Genomic DNA, 19,938 nt, shown 5'->3' with positions numbered 1-19,938 from the left:
GCCTTCCCATCTAGTTAAGGATATATTTCCTGTAATCGAAATAAGAACCTGGGCCGCCATCAATTCACTCCCGTTGAAGAGTGCAGAGAAAGTTGATTGCGTACGCTTAGTCCAGTTGGAAGACAGTTGCCTCTCCCTGTACTGTGGTTAGAAACGATACCATTATCTCTAGTCCTTCTAAGCAAACACAAGAGTCTGATGTCGACAGTGATGCATCCACTGCAGTTCAGTTTAGACAAAAGATCTCGTATCCCTGAAGGTGAGGTAGGTCGTTAGAAGCATTAATAAGTCCGTAAAAGCGGTCAAAGGCTGACGATATACGGATAATTTATACAATGAATAAAAATTCTCATGAACAAAACGATCATCTTCTAACCTAGAAATCCTCAAAAACTAAGATTTCATGATTATGATACAGGACCAAGTGAATCTGGACTGCTAAGACTCCATTCCAATCCGCGACATGAAATCATTTACTGGGATGATCCAAATAAATTGTTCAATCGACGTCGAGATCTGTATGGTGAATATAACGCTGGTAATACGGGCGTGAACAACGAAATAGTTGACGCAGTGGAGGATGTGAAAAATCAAGGTATCATTAAAGTGACTACACCATCACTGGCTGTCATAATAGTATATTGATTTTGGTTTTTATTTTAATTTAATGTAGAATATGCTGAAATTAAAGATTGGTAGTGAGTTTGGTAATCATAGGCGATAAGGGTTCTCGCGGCTAACCAGTTCTAGGCTCTGCTTTGACTCCGATCATTGATTACCAAATGAAAGGGCTTAGTTTATGCAAGGCCGATTATACAAAAAAAAAAAAAAACAAAAAAAAAAACAGGAGGCTGCTGCAATTAACAATACGTAGATATTATGTTTACTGAAGAATAACCGCTTTATCAAACAGTTCGGGGAAATAATCAGGGCGAAGTTAGAGGGCTACAACACGTAACGAAAAAAACATTTTACCGAAGAATACATACACAAACTACCCATATTATCTGATGATATAAACCAAACTATTAATGGTTTAAGAGATATACAGTTAGAATTAAACATGAGGTTACACAAAGTGGAAAATATCAATTGTTTAAGCAAAAATTTCTTTACGGAAGATTTCTTGCAAGCTGCTCTCACAACATACATGGCAAATAAAATGAATGAGAATACAGGTATACATGAATGAAATAAGTTATACGTATCGGAAGCCATCAGAACACATGTTATCAATAAGGAAAAAGCAAAATCGATTAGGGAGAAAATTAACAAGGAGAACGACATTGGGAAGAAAACGACTGGGAAGATCTTACTTGTAGGTTTTGAAATCAGACCCAATGTTTGTGATAGTTTCCAATATGGTTAATGAACAATATGGTTAATGAACTTCACTTTTTGTAATTACAAGTAGCTATGGCTAATAAATCCGGAAATAAGAAGTGAAAAATTACGACTAGGAAAACTGTTGGTGAAGTCGTGTCATCATGGTGCTGTACTTGCGAATACTAAAATACTAAAGCTTATTCTGTGTTGGTCTACGATACAGTCGGGAAGTACGCACCTTTGACCGGTAAAGTGTAGCCTATAATATAGGATCGTGCTGGTACTGGTCTAGTTAACATACGCGTGTGAACTAAACAGTCCCTATCCATAAGTGCTATTAGATATTATATTTGTGATGATGGTCGGATCAATATAGTGGATGGGATACATGCAGCCATCATGATAGCAATACACATGTTTTTCATAGATGTTAGTGCTAGATGCGAGTCGTCGGCAGTAGGGTGTGAATTCAAAGTTGGCATAGTGTTTAAACTGCCGCCCCTCGTTAAACGCACTGACATTAACGAACTCAATGGTGTACTTTGTATAGGCGACTATCTTATAGCCATATCACTATTGGACGACGTAGTGTCACTGAGTTCCTATTCTATTCAGACTTTCGGTTGTCGAATATGTCGAACGTTTTAAAATATTCGCCATGTAACTGCATATAATCAGCGCTTGACACTATGTATCTACAGTCATACCAACTGCTGCTAAACTTCCACTGCACTAATAACGTGTCCAAATTCAGCAAATATAAACCGTTGACAACTATGTTTTCTTAGGGCAAAGAATTAGATGTTCATTACCTGCGGTTAGTACGATAGCAATACTCCGAACGTGGGATACAGATATTATGAAAATGTTGTAAATAGTGAAGTAAGAACGTTTGACTTGTGAGGTTCACCCTATTTATTGACTCGCTAACAATTCGATATCATATACTTCATCAATCCTCTTTTATACAGTAGTTTTACTTTTAAATCGGGTATTTGATACAGCTGGGAATCAGTATATCGAGTCGCAAAATGGTTCGCCGTAATGGTTCGGCAAAAACCCTGTCGAATTCTATTTAGTTATTCTAAGGTCGCCGCCACCGCCAGTCTGTATCTGTGTTAAATTTTCGTAATTTAACACAATATATGCCTTATTTAATTCAAGTTTGCTTAGCTTTAATGTCTGTCTATAGGATTGTTTGGCGTTATATAGCTGACAGATTTTCTTTGCGTTTGCTACCGTTATTAAGTCCAACTACCGTCGTTCTACTCTTGCTAGTTGATGATACCGGCACCTAAACAGAATTGCTTTTTATAACAGTGCAGATATGCCTTACCAACCAGCACGTAGCTGATACGGCTTGGCGACCGCTAATGCTGCACCACTCGACCAGATATTGAGAAGTAGGTACCCTCTTACAAGCAATACCTCATACCGCTTTTGATTGGTAATGTTTAAGAAGAATTACTCATCACACCTGAACAATACGATCATTTTTCGTTTAAATTTATATAACGTGAATACATGTATGGATGGTCTCGTAGTGAATATTGGTGCTTGTTTGAAGACTCAGCAAACATAGATATACCAAACCGTTCCTTAAGCAACAGGTCCTTTTCTATCCTTGCACCAAATACCTGTACAATATCATGTATTAATTCACCAAACGACAGGGGCGAACTTATCTGTGCTTATGAGGAGGCTACTATGACACTGGCACGCAAGCTGATTGTATTTTCTACGTTTTAATGTACTAGGTCCTTTGAAAGCCATATTTTTCTCAGAACAATTCCATGCCATCGTTACAGACCGGTTGTAATTACCGTCGTAGTCTGGCAAATTTGAATCTATATCCTCAACACGGTATCCCATCGTTATTCATTTACATCGTTTAAATCATATCGTTTATCTATCTATAATATTTAAAACAATATTACAATTTATATATTGTATATATACCAGTGTATTAGATACCCGATCTCAAGCCCGGGCTGCGGGCGACAACTACTTTCACTTCTTATGGCCTTGAATTGCGCTTCCGTTTATCATAATAAGATACTAAGATTCAGATCAGCTGCAGTCTACAGTTAGATTGGATCTAGTACAATGGATAACTTAACATTGGCTAAGGTAGATGAAACCATCAGAACATGTATCAAAATGAGTGACGTCTCTAAACGCTTTTTCCTTTACAAGCATTGATAATATATAACGATTAAAATTCCTTCCCAACATATCTTCAGCAAGATGAAGAAATAATAAAAGAGGAAAGATGTTACGAGCATTACAACTAGCGAACTACAAATTAGACGGACATGATTGGGACGGGCCGAATCCGAATGAAAGATTTTTAACTCTGTATATCGAAAGATAATTAGCGGCAACTGCTCTGACGTCGTTTATTTACTAAGTCATATTTCGCGGTGGTACTGCTTCGGTTATCAACTTTAGTTCCGTTCTAACCAACAAGCGCTAGCGTCTCAACTAGTTCGTATCTCAACCGCCGGCGCTAGTGTTTACTTAATCCCGCTCTAACCCTCGCAGCAGTTCCTTTTTCATCTTGTTCACATATCAACCGCCAACCCTAATGTCTCAAGCCCCAAACCAAAGCTAATAAAATATGAGATTTAGATCAGTAAATTTTACGCCGTCATCTAACCTGCACAAGATACGATACTTAGAACTCACACAACTTTGACATCACATGACCGTGAGACGTGCTATCATCGGACCTACATAAGACATACGATTTAGAACGGCTGCAGGCAACGACAACTGTTCTGACGTCACATGGCCTTTAACTGTGCTAATATCAGATCTACATAAGAGATATGATTTCGATCTAGGCAGAAAGGCCGTCCAGTCATCCCGCCTGTGACGTCACATGGCCTTCAACTGTGCTCACATCAGAACCACATAAGATAAAATATTTAGATCTACGCAGATACACCGGCTCTATGTTCCCATCACACCAATCAATGATGTCACACCCGTCACGTGACCTTGAAGTGTTTAAGAATTGGCTCGAATTATCTACCTTGAAAGCTATTTAGAGTATGAAGATGAAGTCTCTTCATTAACAATTAAAATTTCAATTTAAATACGTTTTTCCATTATCTATAATGATTTCTTGCTCGAATTTTAAATTTGATTATTTATGATTTGAAATATTTTTTGTAAATGCTAAAACGTGGAAGAACGTGGGAAATTAAAGTACTTACTAAATTTCAAATTACTAAGAGAATATATTTGCCGGAAGGCTTGAAAAAGACGTGTTTAAAATGATTCCAAACATAATTTGTATACAATTTAGCAGTTACCTCAAATCACTATCTGTAACATTAAAACTTTTGTTTCAATCGACTTTCTACAACTGCTAACGGTACAATATATTAATTTTCTTAGTTTGCTGTTATAAATTGCTTTATCAGGTGAGTTAAATCAGTAATTAAACTAGTCAAGATTTATTTCATATTAACAGTCATTCGTGATCAACAGGCATCTTAAGAATACTATTACATTCATACCGTCCAACTCTTATTTCTATAATACGGGAGAGAGGCAATTATTATCCGCAATTTAGTTATAAATTTTTTTCCAAAAAGGAAACGTACATGTACATAATTTTTCAACATAGTCCCCGTGAATTTCAACGCACTTGGTCGATCGTTGAACAATCTTCCTGATGTTCTCATAAATGAAGGTTATCGGTTGAGCTGTGAGCCAAGAATGCACGGCTTCTTTCACTATTTCGTCCGACGTAAATCGACGGCCCCTTAATGCCTCTTTGAGTGAACCAACCAAGTGGTAGTCAGAACGGGCAAGATCAGGATTACACTTAGGACGAGCCAGTATTCCAAAGTTGAGTTTCTGGAGCGTTTCAGCAGTGCGGATAGCAGTATGTAGATGGGCATTGTCGTGCAACAACACAACACATTTTGACAGCAGTCCTCGGCGTTTGCTTCGAATTGCAGGCTTCAGCTTGGCAGTAAGCATCTCACTGTAACTCGCACTGTTTATTGTCATGCTCCTTTTCTCATAATGTTCCAGTACTGAGCCTAGTGAGTCCCAAAAAACCGTATGCGTCAGTTTTCCTGCGGATGTTTGGGTCTTGAACGTTATTTGGCAGGACGAATTTGGATGTTTCCATTCCATACTCTGCCGTTTACTCTCCGGCTCGTAATGATGGATCGGTGTTTCGTCACCGGTGATGAATCTGTCAAAGGAGATGTCCCGTTCATTACCACAGCGATCCAAATGTTTTTGGCAGATGTCTAAGCGCGTTTTTTATGCAACTGTGCGAGTTGTTTTGAGACCCATCTTGCACGTATTTTATGAAAATCAAGTTTGTTTTGGATGATTTCGTAGGCAGAACCGTGACTAATTTGCAGACGATATGCCACTTCATCGATAGTTACTCTTCTGTCTAACAAAACCATGTCACGTGCACGCTCAATGTTTTCCTCATTTGTGGCGGTAAACGGTCGTCCGGCTCCTTCGTCTTGCATAATACTCGTGTGATCATTTTTGAATTTTTCAATCCATTCGTAGACACTCTGTTGAGGCAAAACACTGCCCCGTACTCTACCGAAAGTCTTCGATGAATTTCCGTCCCTGATACACCTTCCAACCACAAAAAACGGATTACTGAACGTTGCTCTTCTTTGGTGCAAACAGAAAGCGGAACAACCATGGTTAACGGCAGGGCAGCGATAATGGAACTAACCTAGCAGCATCGGACCTGCACAGACATAAAAATTAAACCACGCATGCGTCATCTACGCAACACGACAATACTACCAACATAAACAAGAATATAACTAAATTGCGGATTATAATTCACTTACTCTCGTACTTTCCACATGTTATTAAAAAAACGATGTATTCTACTAAATTTATATTTTGTTCATTCAAGAAACGAACAGCAGCAAAACAGTTGTTCAGATAATGAATTCTGAGTAAGAATCATAATAGAACAAGAAGGCACGCAATGTGACGAACTATTTTGAATCAAATCAATCCGTTCAAGTAATTTATCCTCATTATATTTGAGAAATGGTTGCTGTAACTTAAGCAGCTGTAAAAAGTAATAAATATTTAATCGAAATTTTTCACAAAATAATGTCAGAAAACATAATTTTTAAGTAGTAAAGTGACCAATAAAATTTAAACCAAGTTAAAAAAGTAAAGGAAGAAACAAAATATATTTTAATTTATCCTCTTTTAATGACTACTTACTTTCCAATAAAAGTTGAACTCTTTTACAAGTAGTTTACTGATAGAGGTAAAATAAATCTAACATTACCTGTATTTTAAGTTTTTTTTCTATAATTTCCAGTGATGGCTATATTTATCAAGATTACTTCTTTGTTTCGTAAGTAATTATATTAACATAACTATATTACTCTTAATAACATTAACTTCTCTGGTGTGTTATAGTTTTGCAGAATATAAAATATACTCATGGACATCATTTAATGTCCCGTGAGAAAATTGGCGTAAATCGTGCGTGCTAAACGGTTAAATGAAAGTGTATAAATAAATATTCTGAAAGTCTGTTTTGGGTTAGAGTGCTGAAAATCATTTTGACTATCTTTTCCAAATATAATTTAGTAAATTACTATTCCTGAGAATGTTAATTACTGTCTAAGTTTTAAAAGAATCTCAAAATTTTACCTCAATTATTATTCCACAAATTCTTTAGACTCAATATACCTTTATCGACTCTTCATATCACATTTAACAAAATATTCAAATAGATACAAGTTCAAGAAATAACAATTTTTAAGACCTTGTGGGAATTACATGAGCGCAAACTATGTTACCGATGGAATAACAGTTATGTCAAAGAGAATTTATCACTCTCACATTATACATGGATGGGGGAATATATTTTACAAGGATTAGTTGTCTCTTAAATGTAGCAGCGGAATTATAAAAAGGCGCTTTCTCATCCGCAAAAATATTTCTCTGATTTTCGCAAAAGTAGTTCTCAAATTTCGCTTAAGGGATATAAATTTTATTTGTAATACTACTAAAAGCCTTAAGCTTTCTTTCTTATTGTAAACAGCTTTTCAGACTCTACAGAGATAAGTAGCGTCAAACGTAATCAAATTTTTCACTGAAAATTATAAGAAAAATTGAAATTAATTTTTTTATGTGTTATTTAATTATTTTGTAAACTGCAGAATAACTGAGCGAGTCGACAACATTTTCTTCAAATGTCTTTAAGAAATTAAAAAGTCACTTGGCATAATTTAAAAATTTCAACGTAAGTCTGAAAGCGATACTTACAAATTATCTTGTGAAATCCTATATTTTAGAAAGACACATTAATTTAATTTGTAAGACAAAAATAATACCTTCTTTAGAAACGCGATAGGAATTTCATCAATATAATAATTACAAGAATGATTTATAAAAATTCTCTCAAAATTGAAATGGCTTTATAAAATTCTATTAAAAAAGTTTTTAATAAATTCTATTTGAAAAAAAAAAAATTAATTGTACATTTTAGAGTAATATAAAATCACCAAAGCATTTGATACTCAATAGTTACCTCATTTTGGATTAAATTTTAAAATTTCATAAAAATACTGGATATTACGATACACAGCATAATTAAACCTGATAGCTGAACGCGGATAAAATGTAAATAAATCTTGTTTACCCACCGTTTCATAAAGTTTTCAGAATTTATGAAATCATAATAACTTCCAATTGATTTATAACCTGTTTATAATGGGTGTTTTTTTAGATTGATAATAATTTGAATTGAAATAAAACTCATAAAAAGGTAAGTTTGAATCCAATTTTTCAATAGATAATCACTGATCATTGATCTGTAACGAACACCATTGACAGCAACATGCGCTGCGGCCTCATTTTTAAAGAAATAATGACCGACAATGCCTCCAGCATGTAACACATACAGTGAATTTTTCAGGATGAATGGAGACTGTTAGATTTCCGAGGATAGGTCATACTCCATATACGTTAATTGTGCTTGTTGACATAACCATTTAAACAGAAATGAGCTTCGTCGCTAAACAAAATTTTTCAACAAAAAATTGGGTCAGATTCCAATTGATTTAGGCGCCATACTCCAAAAAAAGTTATTATGGTATTGCGGCTTCAGTTCTTGTACCAATGCATATTGCATCTTGTATGGGTGTCGATAAAGATCTTTACGTAATATTTTTCATGTAATTAATGGACAAAGTACATGATGTTGACAACAACGACGAATAGACACATTCGGATCTTCTTCAAAACTATCACTAACCGCCCCGATATTTTCGTCTGTACGTACGGATCTTATTGATACAAATCTTATCTTATTGATGGTTTTCATTGGCTAGATTGGTTTGCTTGTCATTTTTCATTGGAACCAACACATTCGGTCCTCCTAAAGCATAAGACCGAATGCCTGTGCCACAAACGACTACTACGCCTCGAAACAGTTTAGAGATCAGTGTCCTAACGAGCTAACCTAAAAGGGTAAGTGAAATAAGAGTGATAGCATACACCACTCGCCTGCGTGTCCCACCATCCACTTTTCATATATCTCTGAAATGGGTAGGCGCATCCCTTCAACTACGAAAACATATATAATTATCAATAATTAAATTTATCCTGTCAAAGGCAGCAATTCGCTATATAAAATAATAGTGCATATAATTAAGCCTTTGCGCTAGGCACTCCTTTAATTTTGAATAAGTGCTCGATTTCTTTCATTTTATGCGTCCAAACGGACGCCGTGTGAAGACACCTTGACACACCGTTTACAAATGACGCCCCGACAGCCTGTAATCCTTTCGAGCAATCCTACTAAACTTGTGCATCACAGAGATGGCGTCCGCCGCTACTTGCTTAACGTGGTTGCTAAAGAGAAACTTCTCATGAAACAAATCACGTAGGTACTTCATTGAGTAGAGTAAAAGTTTTTCGAAATTTATCAATAGTTGGACGAGTAAGTTGCTGTGATGGACGATTATGTGCACCATAAAAATTTACTAAGTGCTCTATACGTCTGGCGAATAGAACATTGATTTTGGAAATATATTTCCACAATTTTTAAAACTGACGCCTGTTGCGGCGTCAGTTTTTCCATGATCATTTGTCATTGCTTACTGATCTGAAATGACAAAAAAAAATGTCATAAAACAAAACAAATGACAGGTATCTTTATCAAAAGTTCTATCATTGTAAACAAAAACACCCGTTAAAGACATCTAATCCTGTATTACCTCCACCTGGCCAGTAAAATTATGGCTCGGTCTCCTTTTTCTTCAGGTACAAAAATATATGGTCCGATTATATCCCTCCGACAATGTTTCTTTTGCATCATTAGAAAACAAAATATAAGTTTCTTCTAAATATATAATGACATGGTTCTCAATGTGTAGCTATTAATAGCTACAGAAATAAACCATCCAAAAAAAATTAATTATCTAATCATGAATAAATTGCCCTTCTTTCCGTTATTAATTCTTTTATCAGGAAATTATTGTTGTTACTGGCCACTGACCATTCGAAATCCTACAAATTTCAAAATTTTTCTGATGCTACATTCACAACACTGAAAATGAATTTCCGCTTCTAAATTTTATCAGAAATACACTTAGCGGTTAAAATTACTTCATCTCGTTAATAAAATTCACAAACCTAACTACATATTTATTGAATCCGTCTAAATTAATAATCCTAAATTCCCAATTATATTTTTGTGGAATTTGAATGAAAGATTTTTTAACCGTTTGAAACCTACCTTTCCATGATCTGCATAACCTTTCATGCAACTTCCCTAGCTTTAGTAAGAAGGGCTTTCTTGCTTAAATTTTGTCTTAAAACCTTCCATAAATATTAGATTACGCTAAGTTTATCTGATAAAATAATGAAATAAATAAATGAAATAGATAAACTTAATAACAATAGATTAGGTGAAATAACAATTGAACATGCATTCAAGCCCTGTATGAACAAGGCAAGCTTTTTTATAAAAATAACAACACATTTTGACAGCAGTCCTCGGCGTTTGCTTCGAATTGCAGGCTTCAGCTTGGCAGTAAGCATCTTACTGTAACTCGCACTGTTTATTGTCGTGCCCCTTTTCTCATAATGTTCCAGTACTGAGCCTAGTGGGTCCCAAAATACCGTATAAGTCAATTTTCCTGCGGATGTTTGGGTCTTGAACGTTACTTTGCAGGACAAATTTGGATGTTTCCATTCCATACTCTGCCGTTTACTCTCCGGCTCGTAATGATGGATCGGTGTTTCGTCACCGGTGATGAATCTGTCAAAGGAGATGTCCCGTTCGTTACCATAGCGATCCAAATGTTTTTGGCAGATGTCTAAGCGCGTTTTTTTATGCAACTGTGCGAGTTGTTTTGAGACCCATCTTGCACAGACTTTATGAAACTCAAGTTTGTTTTGGATGATTTCGCAGGCATAACCGTGACTAATTTGCCATTTCATCGATAGTTACTCGTCTGTCTAAGAAAACCCTGTAACGTGCACGTTCATTTATGGCGGTAAACGGTCGTCCGGCTCCTTGGTCGTGCGTAATACTTGTGCGATCATTTTTGAATTTTCCAATCCATTCGTAGACATTCTGTTGCAGCAACACGCTGCCCCGTAATGTACCGAAATTCTGCGATGAATTTCGGTCCCTGATACATCTTCGAACCACAAAAAAACCGATCACTGAACATTGCCTTTTTTGGTACAAACAGAAAGTGGAGCAACCATAGTTAACAGCAGGGCAGCAATAACGGAAGTAACCTAGAAGCATCAGACGTGTACAGACATAACAACCATTAAACAAGGAATCCGTCATCTATGCAACACGACAGTACTACCAACATAAACAAAAATATAACTAAATTGCTGATAATAATTGACTTACTCTCGTTGATGGTCAGGTATATAAAGTTGAAAATAAAAATTGTGTGTGATAGAACAAGAACTTATGAAGAACGAGAAATCTGAATATCAGCTACGACAGTATAATACAATTTTTCTGAAGGTATGTTTTCTCTTCTAAACCAATTGTTACTTTAATTATCAAGATCAACTAAATTCTTTCAAGTCATTTTTAAAAATCAAAGTACTTTTAATATACATATAATTCATAAATACATATATACGAGTATATAGCATCGATTGTCAAGGGGAAACTCCTATTTGTAGTGCTACTTTACTGGTACTAAACGAGTAGTACAAAACTCAATAATGTATTTAATTTAATAATCTGTCATGGGCAGAGCAGAAAGTTATGTAATTCTTGACTAGATGGTTTTTAATGAAAAACTGAACCATATTTTATTATTATATTATTATTTGAACCAAACTTTATTTGTTTAAATTAACACGACATTGCTTACAGTCCTATTTTAGCCATAATCAGTGATTGGTTCAATCACTTATAGGATACGGTTGAAAAATGAATTTTAATTCAATTATTCCAGAATTTCGTAGTTCTATATAGTATTACTTATCAAAGTTTATAAAAGCTCTATTGACATTAAAGGTAGGAATGACTTGCTGGACCAGGTGATTCCTTTTGTTTTACAGCGTATACGACGTCTTTCTCTACACATTTCATACGCGTTTTTATGATCAGTGCCAACTTCCGACACATCACGTAAAATTTGCGCATTTAGTTTATGATTTTTTAAACTTTGACGAGTAATATATTTAGTAAATTTCAAATGCGTTAAAGAATCGTCTTTTCTTGATACGAATAGAATACCAGCTTGTAGATACACTATGCAGTTTCTCCTTATTTTTTTTAAATGTTGATTTTCATTCTGGTTTAGCTCTAAAAAGCTCTGTGGAAACTGAGCATTCTTTGCAATCTATGAATATGTAAATTTTTTATTCTGATACAACATAAGAGGATGGAAACAAATTCGGCGATTTCCACCTCGGCAAGAGCGTTTAAGATGCAATCATCAATGCCAACCACTTTGTGAAGCTATACTGGCCTCGATATAAAAAAGAGTTCACCTCAATGCTTTGCCAGAGCCGTTCCATCACTAGCCTTTAAAGCAACTTTCCAATTACCGGCAAGAAGCTGATGGATCGATAACTGTCGATCTCACTAGGATCTTTTCCTGGTTTAAAGAGAACCCTCATCAAAGTCACTTTCCAACAAGTCGGAAAAGAGCCCCAGATTAGACACTCCGAGAACAGCATGCCAAGCGGCTCTCTTATGATAAGCAACAGATGGAATAATATATCCGGTTCAAGTTGGTCCACTCCCGATGCTTTTCCGTGTCTTCAAGAAACCACTCGGTCTATATCAAGAAGATTTACAGCCCGTCCGCCAAGAAAGGGCATACCACCCGTCCTAACGCCGACCACTGCTTCACCCTCCGGAGCATCTGGAAACAGAGTTTTCAGAAACGCCTGGTAAGTCGCCACAAAAGTTTAACGTGTGTTCACGACTATTAAATCCGCAACGAACACTGGACAGCACGTGCAATGGCTTTGGCCGATAACATGATTTTGCGAGCTGCCAGGGGTTTCGTTGCATCTCGCAAATGGAGTCTTGCCATAACTTGCGTCTGGCTTCCTTGATGGCATGATCAAATTCATTAAGGGTGCACCGTTCGATTCGCAGACCCTGAGCTCACACGTCATCAACGATAATCACCGTTAGGGGGCGACGCTGGTATCTTCTCCTAGCCGAACTAACTCTTACGCGCAGAACGCTAAGTTCAGAGGACCACCACTTTTCCCGCCTCCGTTAAACAGATGGCTGAATCGGAAGCAGCGGTCATGACGGCTCAAGGCACTCCCCGATCACCGGACTGACCGCTACTTAAGGGTCTGTCCATTGGCCGAGGCCGCCGTAGGACCCTACCGCACCCAGTCTTGATGGCCCGGCCTAATTGTTCACCTAACATTTCTACCTCTTCCCTGTGCTCCATGCGTGTAGACCTCGTGATTCGCCCGATGGTGAGTTGCTTACCAGACGAATGGGGCATCCAGATGACACCCAACGAATCTGATCCAACAACGATCCGTCCTCAAAGGCTTCCTCTAATTCAGGCGTCGCCATAAGCTGTATTCTTTACAGCTCTCGCCCCTGTAATCTCATACGCTCTACACTTCCTACCCCCGACATGATGTTCAGCAACGCTGCCTTTCACCAAAGTATAGACAGCGCACTTGGCAGGCGTAGACTTGGCTGGGTAATTGGCTACTCTGTGTCCCGGAAGAGCACAGTGTCCACACATCTCCAACTGTGCTTTGCTGATGGGAGGGGTGTGACCAAATCCTTGATATTTGAAGCATCGGGCGACTTCTATATGGTCAAAAAACCTACATGAGGTCCATCCGAACACCGGGCCAATGGCGTCCACCGGCCACCAAGCCCTGCTGAATCTTCGGCTAGGTCTCTAAAACTCAATGACTCTTTAAGGCTTTCTTCTTCCCCAGCTTCCAAACCACTTTGTTTTCTCTAAGGAATTCGGGCTTCTAAGGAATTCTGAGGATTTCGGGCTCCTCTACTATTATGGCTCTTGACATATCATATACCAATATCTGCGGCCTCCCCTCGGCCAGCAATTGAGCCTTTAACCCGATTTTTCTACCGAACGTTGGCCTCCAGCAGCTGCTTCGCCTGCCACTCACTAACAACTTCCAAGAACATGGAATGATCCGCTACGAGCTGTGCGATATTTCCGCACAGCTCGTAGCGGTGACTTCGGCAGGATTTTTAGTGCAGTCCGCTGGTACACTTGGGCGCAGTACTGCCTTCATGGAGAACTCTGAGACCTCCTTATCGGAGGACCGTGGTCTTAGCGGAGACCTACCGAGTAACCTTCTCAGCTGGAAGGGGTCGCCAGCAACCAGGTCCTTGGGTATGAAAACAATACAAGGTCCTCTAAGCAATCTCCCCCGGACTGCGCCATAGCGTCTGAAAAACAAAAACAACGACTATACTGCCAGGAAATATAATAACAGTCTAACGTACATATCACCTAACACAAGGTAAGGTGAGCGTCTAGCAGTGAACTATCCAGAGCAAGGCCACCTATTCTCACGTAGAACCGCTCGTAACGTCAAAAGCTTCTAGATCTGATCCCGAAAAAGCCGGAGGATCGAAAATATTATTGGCCTCACGAACATAAGAACGGCGACATGATGCAACACAAAGGAAACGTCCTTACTTAGCCGACAGTGGGACTCCTGCAACACACTACGCAGGTGTGTAACCTAAACTCCATAACAACGCAAGTTTACCGACCAACACTGATCGCTGTCAGCCCCGACGACGTGAACGCAGAACCACTGCACTTATAGAAGCAAATCGCTATCGGTAGCAGTAAACACAAGTTATACAGCACGGCACCAGAGGTCGAGAAGTGAAAGATAAAGAATGTTTTTTTGTGGGTTTAAATAATTTTGTTATCATTTCCTAGCTAACGTTTACATTTATAGAATATATCTTAATTACCTCTCCTTCTCATTATAATAATCGATAAAGAACTTTATCAGATCATGAATTTCTTAGAATATTGCTAGTTAAATATAAATTACTAATTGGATAGATTTCATTCTACTGTCTTATTTAAGATTTTCTCTTAGAATAGAGTAATTTCCTTTTAGTCTGTCCTATAGTTTTTATCTTTACTTGTATTTTTTTTAGTATTAAATAAATCTATTGGTTCTTGCTTTTAACAAGTCGTCTTCATTTTCTCAATTTTCGCTTTAAATTGCTATTAGGTAAAACAAAGAGTACGTTAGAAAGTTGTGTCAGTATCGATTCAGTATATGTCAGTATTCGATATCGGTAAGTCGAATAGTAAAATTAGATAAATATTTACTCATCATTTTTTTGTGTGTGTTTCAGAGATGAATACAATCTAGAGAATACTGTTGAAAAGAATGATATGAGGTAAGTATTAATTTACTCGCTAACTGAGTTTGATGTTCTTATAGCATAATTTTGTAGATTATATCCATTAATATTTTGTTCACAGTTACATGATTATTTTTATTGTTTTCATTGGCTAAGAGAAACACGAAATGGCTTGAACAAAATAAAGATTTGTTTGTACCGTTATACGCTAGGTGAAAGACTCTCGAAAAAGAGTACGTGTTTTCGACTGATTTATATCAAACAATTTCCCTAAACTTTGTAAGGAGTAAAAAACTGATGAAACAAAGTGATGATCGGTGAATGAATTTTCCCTGATTCTAAATATGAACTATTTTTTATGCCAACAAATGTAATGAATAATAAAATTGATTTAGGAAGGGATGTTAGGTGTTGCCACGATAGACAGCTTGTGTTCGAATTTTTACTTCTTTTATTGACTTTAAGTATTTAATTTACAGATGTTGCAGATACTTCAAATCCCTTTCTTGCTATCTACAAATACACATTATAACAAATTACTTTTATTGCTGCTTGCAAAAACTATTTGAACTTTCAAATTGAAACCCTCGTTTTTTTAAATTTTACCCTAGTATTTATTGCATTAATATCTGTGACTCAGATTATTAAAAAAACGATCATTGGTGCTATACTTAGAAAAAGTAGTAAACCTATATTTTACTCTTGTACGAAAATAAAGATTTACGAAGTAATGGTATTCGATGAATTAAAACTGAAGAGTTGAACTCGCATTTTAATATTTTGAATTTTTCAAAAAGAGTAAGATAGTATATTTACCTATGAAGGTATAGATACTTCATTAGAGACATTATTCAAACTTTGCTACGAGAAAAACCATGTAATAAAAAAAAAATTATTCCAGATATGAAAAAAACCGTGTCTATTTCATTAACCACACTGAAATATAGAAATACTGGAATGTGCACTTGCGTTAGAAATCCATGCCAACAAAGATAGCTGATTTAGAGGTATACCTCTCTTTGTCTACAGTCCGCTCAAAAAGTTTTTTTTACGTCTCTCTCATCACAAATCGCAAGTTATCTTTCATAATTCAAGTTATTGTAGAAAGTTTTTATAAAAAGATTTATATGATAAAATGATTAACTCAAAATTTATTTAATATTCATAAGCATTGAAATTTTTCTATTAATTAAATAGAATTATGAGATTTTATCACTTAATATTAACTACAATTAAGTTTTTAAGGAATTACTTTCTGAAGGGACTAGGTACAATGCGCATGCACTGCACTGTGTGACAATGACTACTACACCTCTAAATCTATCTGTCTCACGATCGTTTTCCGCTGCAGTTGGACATAGGCAGTTCCCATTCCAGTATTTCTATATTTCAGTGATTAACCAGATTCGTTAGGAAAACCTATCTTGTTGGTCTAGTGGTGAACGCGTCTTCCCAAATCGGCTTATTTGGAAGTCGAGAGTTCCAGCGTTCAAGTCCTAGTAATAGCAGTTACTTTTATACGGGTTTGAATACTAAATGGTGGATAACGGTGTTCTTTAGCGGTTGGGTTTCAGTTAACCACACATCTCAGATATGATCGAACTGAGACTGTGCAAGACTACACTTCATTTACACTCAAGTATATCATCCTCTGAAATAATACCTAAACGGTAATTCCCGGGGACTATACAAGAATAAGAAAAAGAAAGATTCGTTAAGAAAATTCCATTGACATGGTTACACAAAAATTAATTATGAAAGGTGGCAAAACGAATTTCTTAATTATAATGTTTCCTTGGTATTTTTGAAAAGGATTAGTTGACTTCTCACCTTAGAAGTTAATGAATCTGGTTATGTTTCATGCTTCATTTTGTTTCATGTTTTTCGATGATTGTATAAAGGTTTTCTTATTTGCAAATGTTGTGTATTGTTCTTTAATTTTGGTTTGATATATCCAACAAAGACTAATCATTAAATATGATTGTTTTGAGAATTTCATACAATACAAAATTATAAATGAAAGGAAAAGTACTTTCTTATGTAAAGTAACAAAAAATAGCTCCAAATTTGTACATATTTTGTTAAATATACAGTAATTACAATGTTTTAAGTTCGATGAAGTTTTAATAGGTAGGCCTATATTTTTTTTTGTCTTCAGTCATTTGAGTGGTTTGATGCAGTTGTCCGAGATCCACTATCTAGTGCTAGTCGTATTATTTCAGTAACCGATACATCCTACATCCTACATTCCTAAAAATTTGTTTTACATATTCCAAACGTTGTCTGCTTGCACGATTTTTTCCTTCTGCCTGTCCCTCCAATATTAAAGCTACTATTCCAGGATGCTTTAATATGTGGCCTATAAGTCTGTCTCTTCTTTTATCAATATTTTTCCAAATGTTTCTTTCTTCATCAACACCTCTTCATTTGTTATTTTATCCACCTATCTTATTTTTAACATTCTTCTGTTGCGCCATATTTCAAAAGCTTCTAATATTTTCTTCTCACATACTCCGATCGTCCAAGTTTCATTTCCATATAGACACAATCTAAACATATACTTTGAAAAATCTTTTTCTGATCTTTAAATTAATTGTTGATGTAAATAAATTATATTTCTGACTGAAGGCTCGTTTCACCTGTGGTATTCCGCATTTTATATCGCTCCTGCTTCATTCATCTTTAGTAATTTTACTTCCCAAATATCAAAATTCTTCTACCTCCATAAACTTTTCTCTTCCTATTTTTACATTCACTGGTCCATCTTCGTTATTTCTACTACATTTCATTACTTTCGTTTTGTTTCATTCGGTAGTTCATGTCTAGGAATTCATCCATGCCGTTCATTGTTTCTTTTAAATCGTTTTTACTCACAGCTAGAATTACTATATCATCGGCAAATCGTAGCTTGTTTTTCTTTTCCTCTTGTACTTTTACTCCGAATCTAAGTTGTTCTTTAACATCATTAACTGCTAGTTCTATGAGAAGATTAAAAAGTAATGGGAACAGGAAATATCCTTGTCGGACTCCCTTTTTTATTAGGGCTTCTTTCTTATGTTCTTCAATTATTACTGCTACTGTTTGGTTCCTGTAAATTTTAGCAATTAGTCTTCTATCTCTAAACATGAACCCAATTTTATTAAAATGCTGAACATTTTTTCAAGTTCGCGATGTCGCATGCCTTTTCTAGGTTTATAAATGCCAAGAATGTTGGTTTGCTTTTCTTTAATCTTCCTTGTACTATTAATATGAGCGCTAAAATTTCTTCCCTTATCCCTATACTTTCCCTGAAATCAGATTGGTCTTCTCACAACACTTCTTCCACTCTCCTCTCAATTATTCTGTACAGGATTATAGTTAAGATTTTTGATTAAGCTAATTGTTATGTATCTTTCACATTTATCTGCTCCTGCTTTCTTTGATATCATGACAATTACACTCTTTTTGAAGTCTGACAGAACTTCCCCTTCTTCGTAATTATTACTCACCAGTTTGTATAATCTATCTACTGCTTCCCCACCTGCACTGCGAAGTAATTCTGGAGATATTCCGTTTATTGCAGGACCCTTTCTGCCATTCAAATCTTTTAATGCTCTCTTAAATTCACATCTCAGTATTGTTTCTCCCCTTTCATCATGTTCGACTTCCTCTATAAGACCATTTTCTAATTCATTTCCTCCGTAATACTCTTCAATATATTCCACCCACCTATTGGCTTTTCCCTTTGTATTATAAACCGGTGTACCACTTTGTTTAACAAGTTATTAGATTTTAATTTATGTACCCCAAAATTTTTTTTATCTTTCCTGTATGCTCCGTCTATTTTACCAATGTATATTTATCTTTCCACTTCTGAACACTTTTCTTTAATCTATTCTTCTTTCGCTAGTTTGCACTTCCTGTTTATAGTATTTCTTATTGTCGATACTTCCTTTACGATCTCCATTACTAGCATTCTTATATTTTCTATGTTCATCCATGAGCTGCTTTATACCCTCTGAAATGTCTGCTCCAGGGTAAGCTTTGCAGTCGACGAGTTGATTTTTAAGTCTTTGCTTAAACATGATATAATCTATCTCATACCTTGAAGTATCACCTAGATTTTTCCATGTGTATATTCTTCAATTATGATTTGCAAACTGGGTAATGGGCAATTATTAAATTATACTTCGTGTAAAGTTCAATGAAGCGGTCCGCTCCTTTATTCCTTTTGCCCAGCCTGTATTCACCCACTATATTTCCTTCCGTGCCTTTTCCAGTGCTTGAATTTCAATCTTCAACTATTATTAAATTTTCGTCCCCTTTTATGTGTTTAATTGCTTCGTCTATTTCCTCGTATTCACACTCTACCTCATCATCATGGGCGCTTGTACGCACATAGTCGTTAACAATAGTTGTCGGTTCAGGTTCTGATTTTATCCTTGTTACAATGATTCTATCGTTATGCATTTTGAAGTGCTCTACTCTCTGCCCTATCTTCTTGCCTTTTATTCATAGAAAACCTATTCCTGCCTGCTTTGTATTTGAGGCTGAGTTACTTATTTTAAAATCCCCTGACCTAAAGTCGTTTTCTTCTTCGCACCGAACCTTGCTAATTCCTAGTACATCTACATTTATCCTATCCATTTCCATCATTATTTTTGTAATCTACCAACCTTTTTTAGACTTCTAAAATTCCACTTTCTGACTCGTAGAATGTTATTTTTTAATTTTCTGGTGATCCCTTCCTTAGTAGTCCC

General features: G+C 36.1%; 1 protein-coding gene across 3 annotated transcripts in view; it reads left to right on the top strand.

Annotated features, from left to right (window-relative positions):
* The window catches only part of LOC142318436 (uncharacterized), a 124,562-nt gene that overhangs the window by 84,138 nt on the left and 20,486 nt on the right, over positions 1–19,938 (top strand). For all 3 annotated transcript variants that reach the window (XM_075355022.1, XM_075355023.1, XM_075355021.1), the window contains 2 exons: positions 6,665–6,700; positions 15,191–15,235. In XM_075355022.1, the coding sequence (XP_075211137.1) occupies positions 6,665–6,700; positions 15,191–15,235 (81 nt within the window). The remainder of the gene's footprint in view (positions 1–6,664; positions 6,701–15,190; positions 15,236–19,938) is intronic.

Source organism: Lycorma delicatula, chromosome 1, assembly GCF_047948215.1.
Source record: "Lycorma delicatula isolate Av1 chromosome 1, ASM4794821v1, whole genome shotgun sequence".
NCBI classification, from domain to species: Eukaryota; Metazoa; Arthropoda; class Insecta; order Hemiptera; family Fulgoridae; genus Lycorma; species Lycorma delicatula.
The sequence above is the reverse complement of the archived record's forward strand: the minus strand, read 5'-3'. Positions and strand labels throughout refer to the sequence as shown.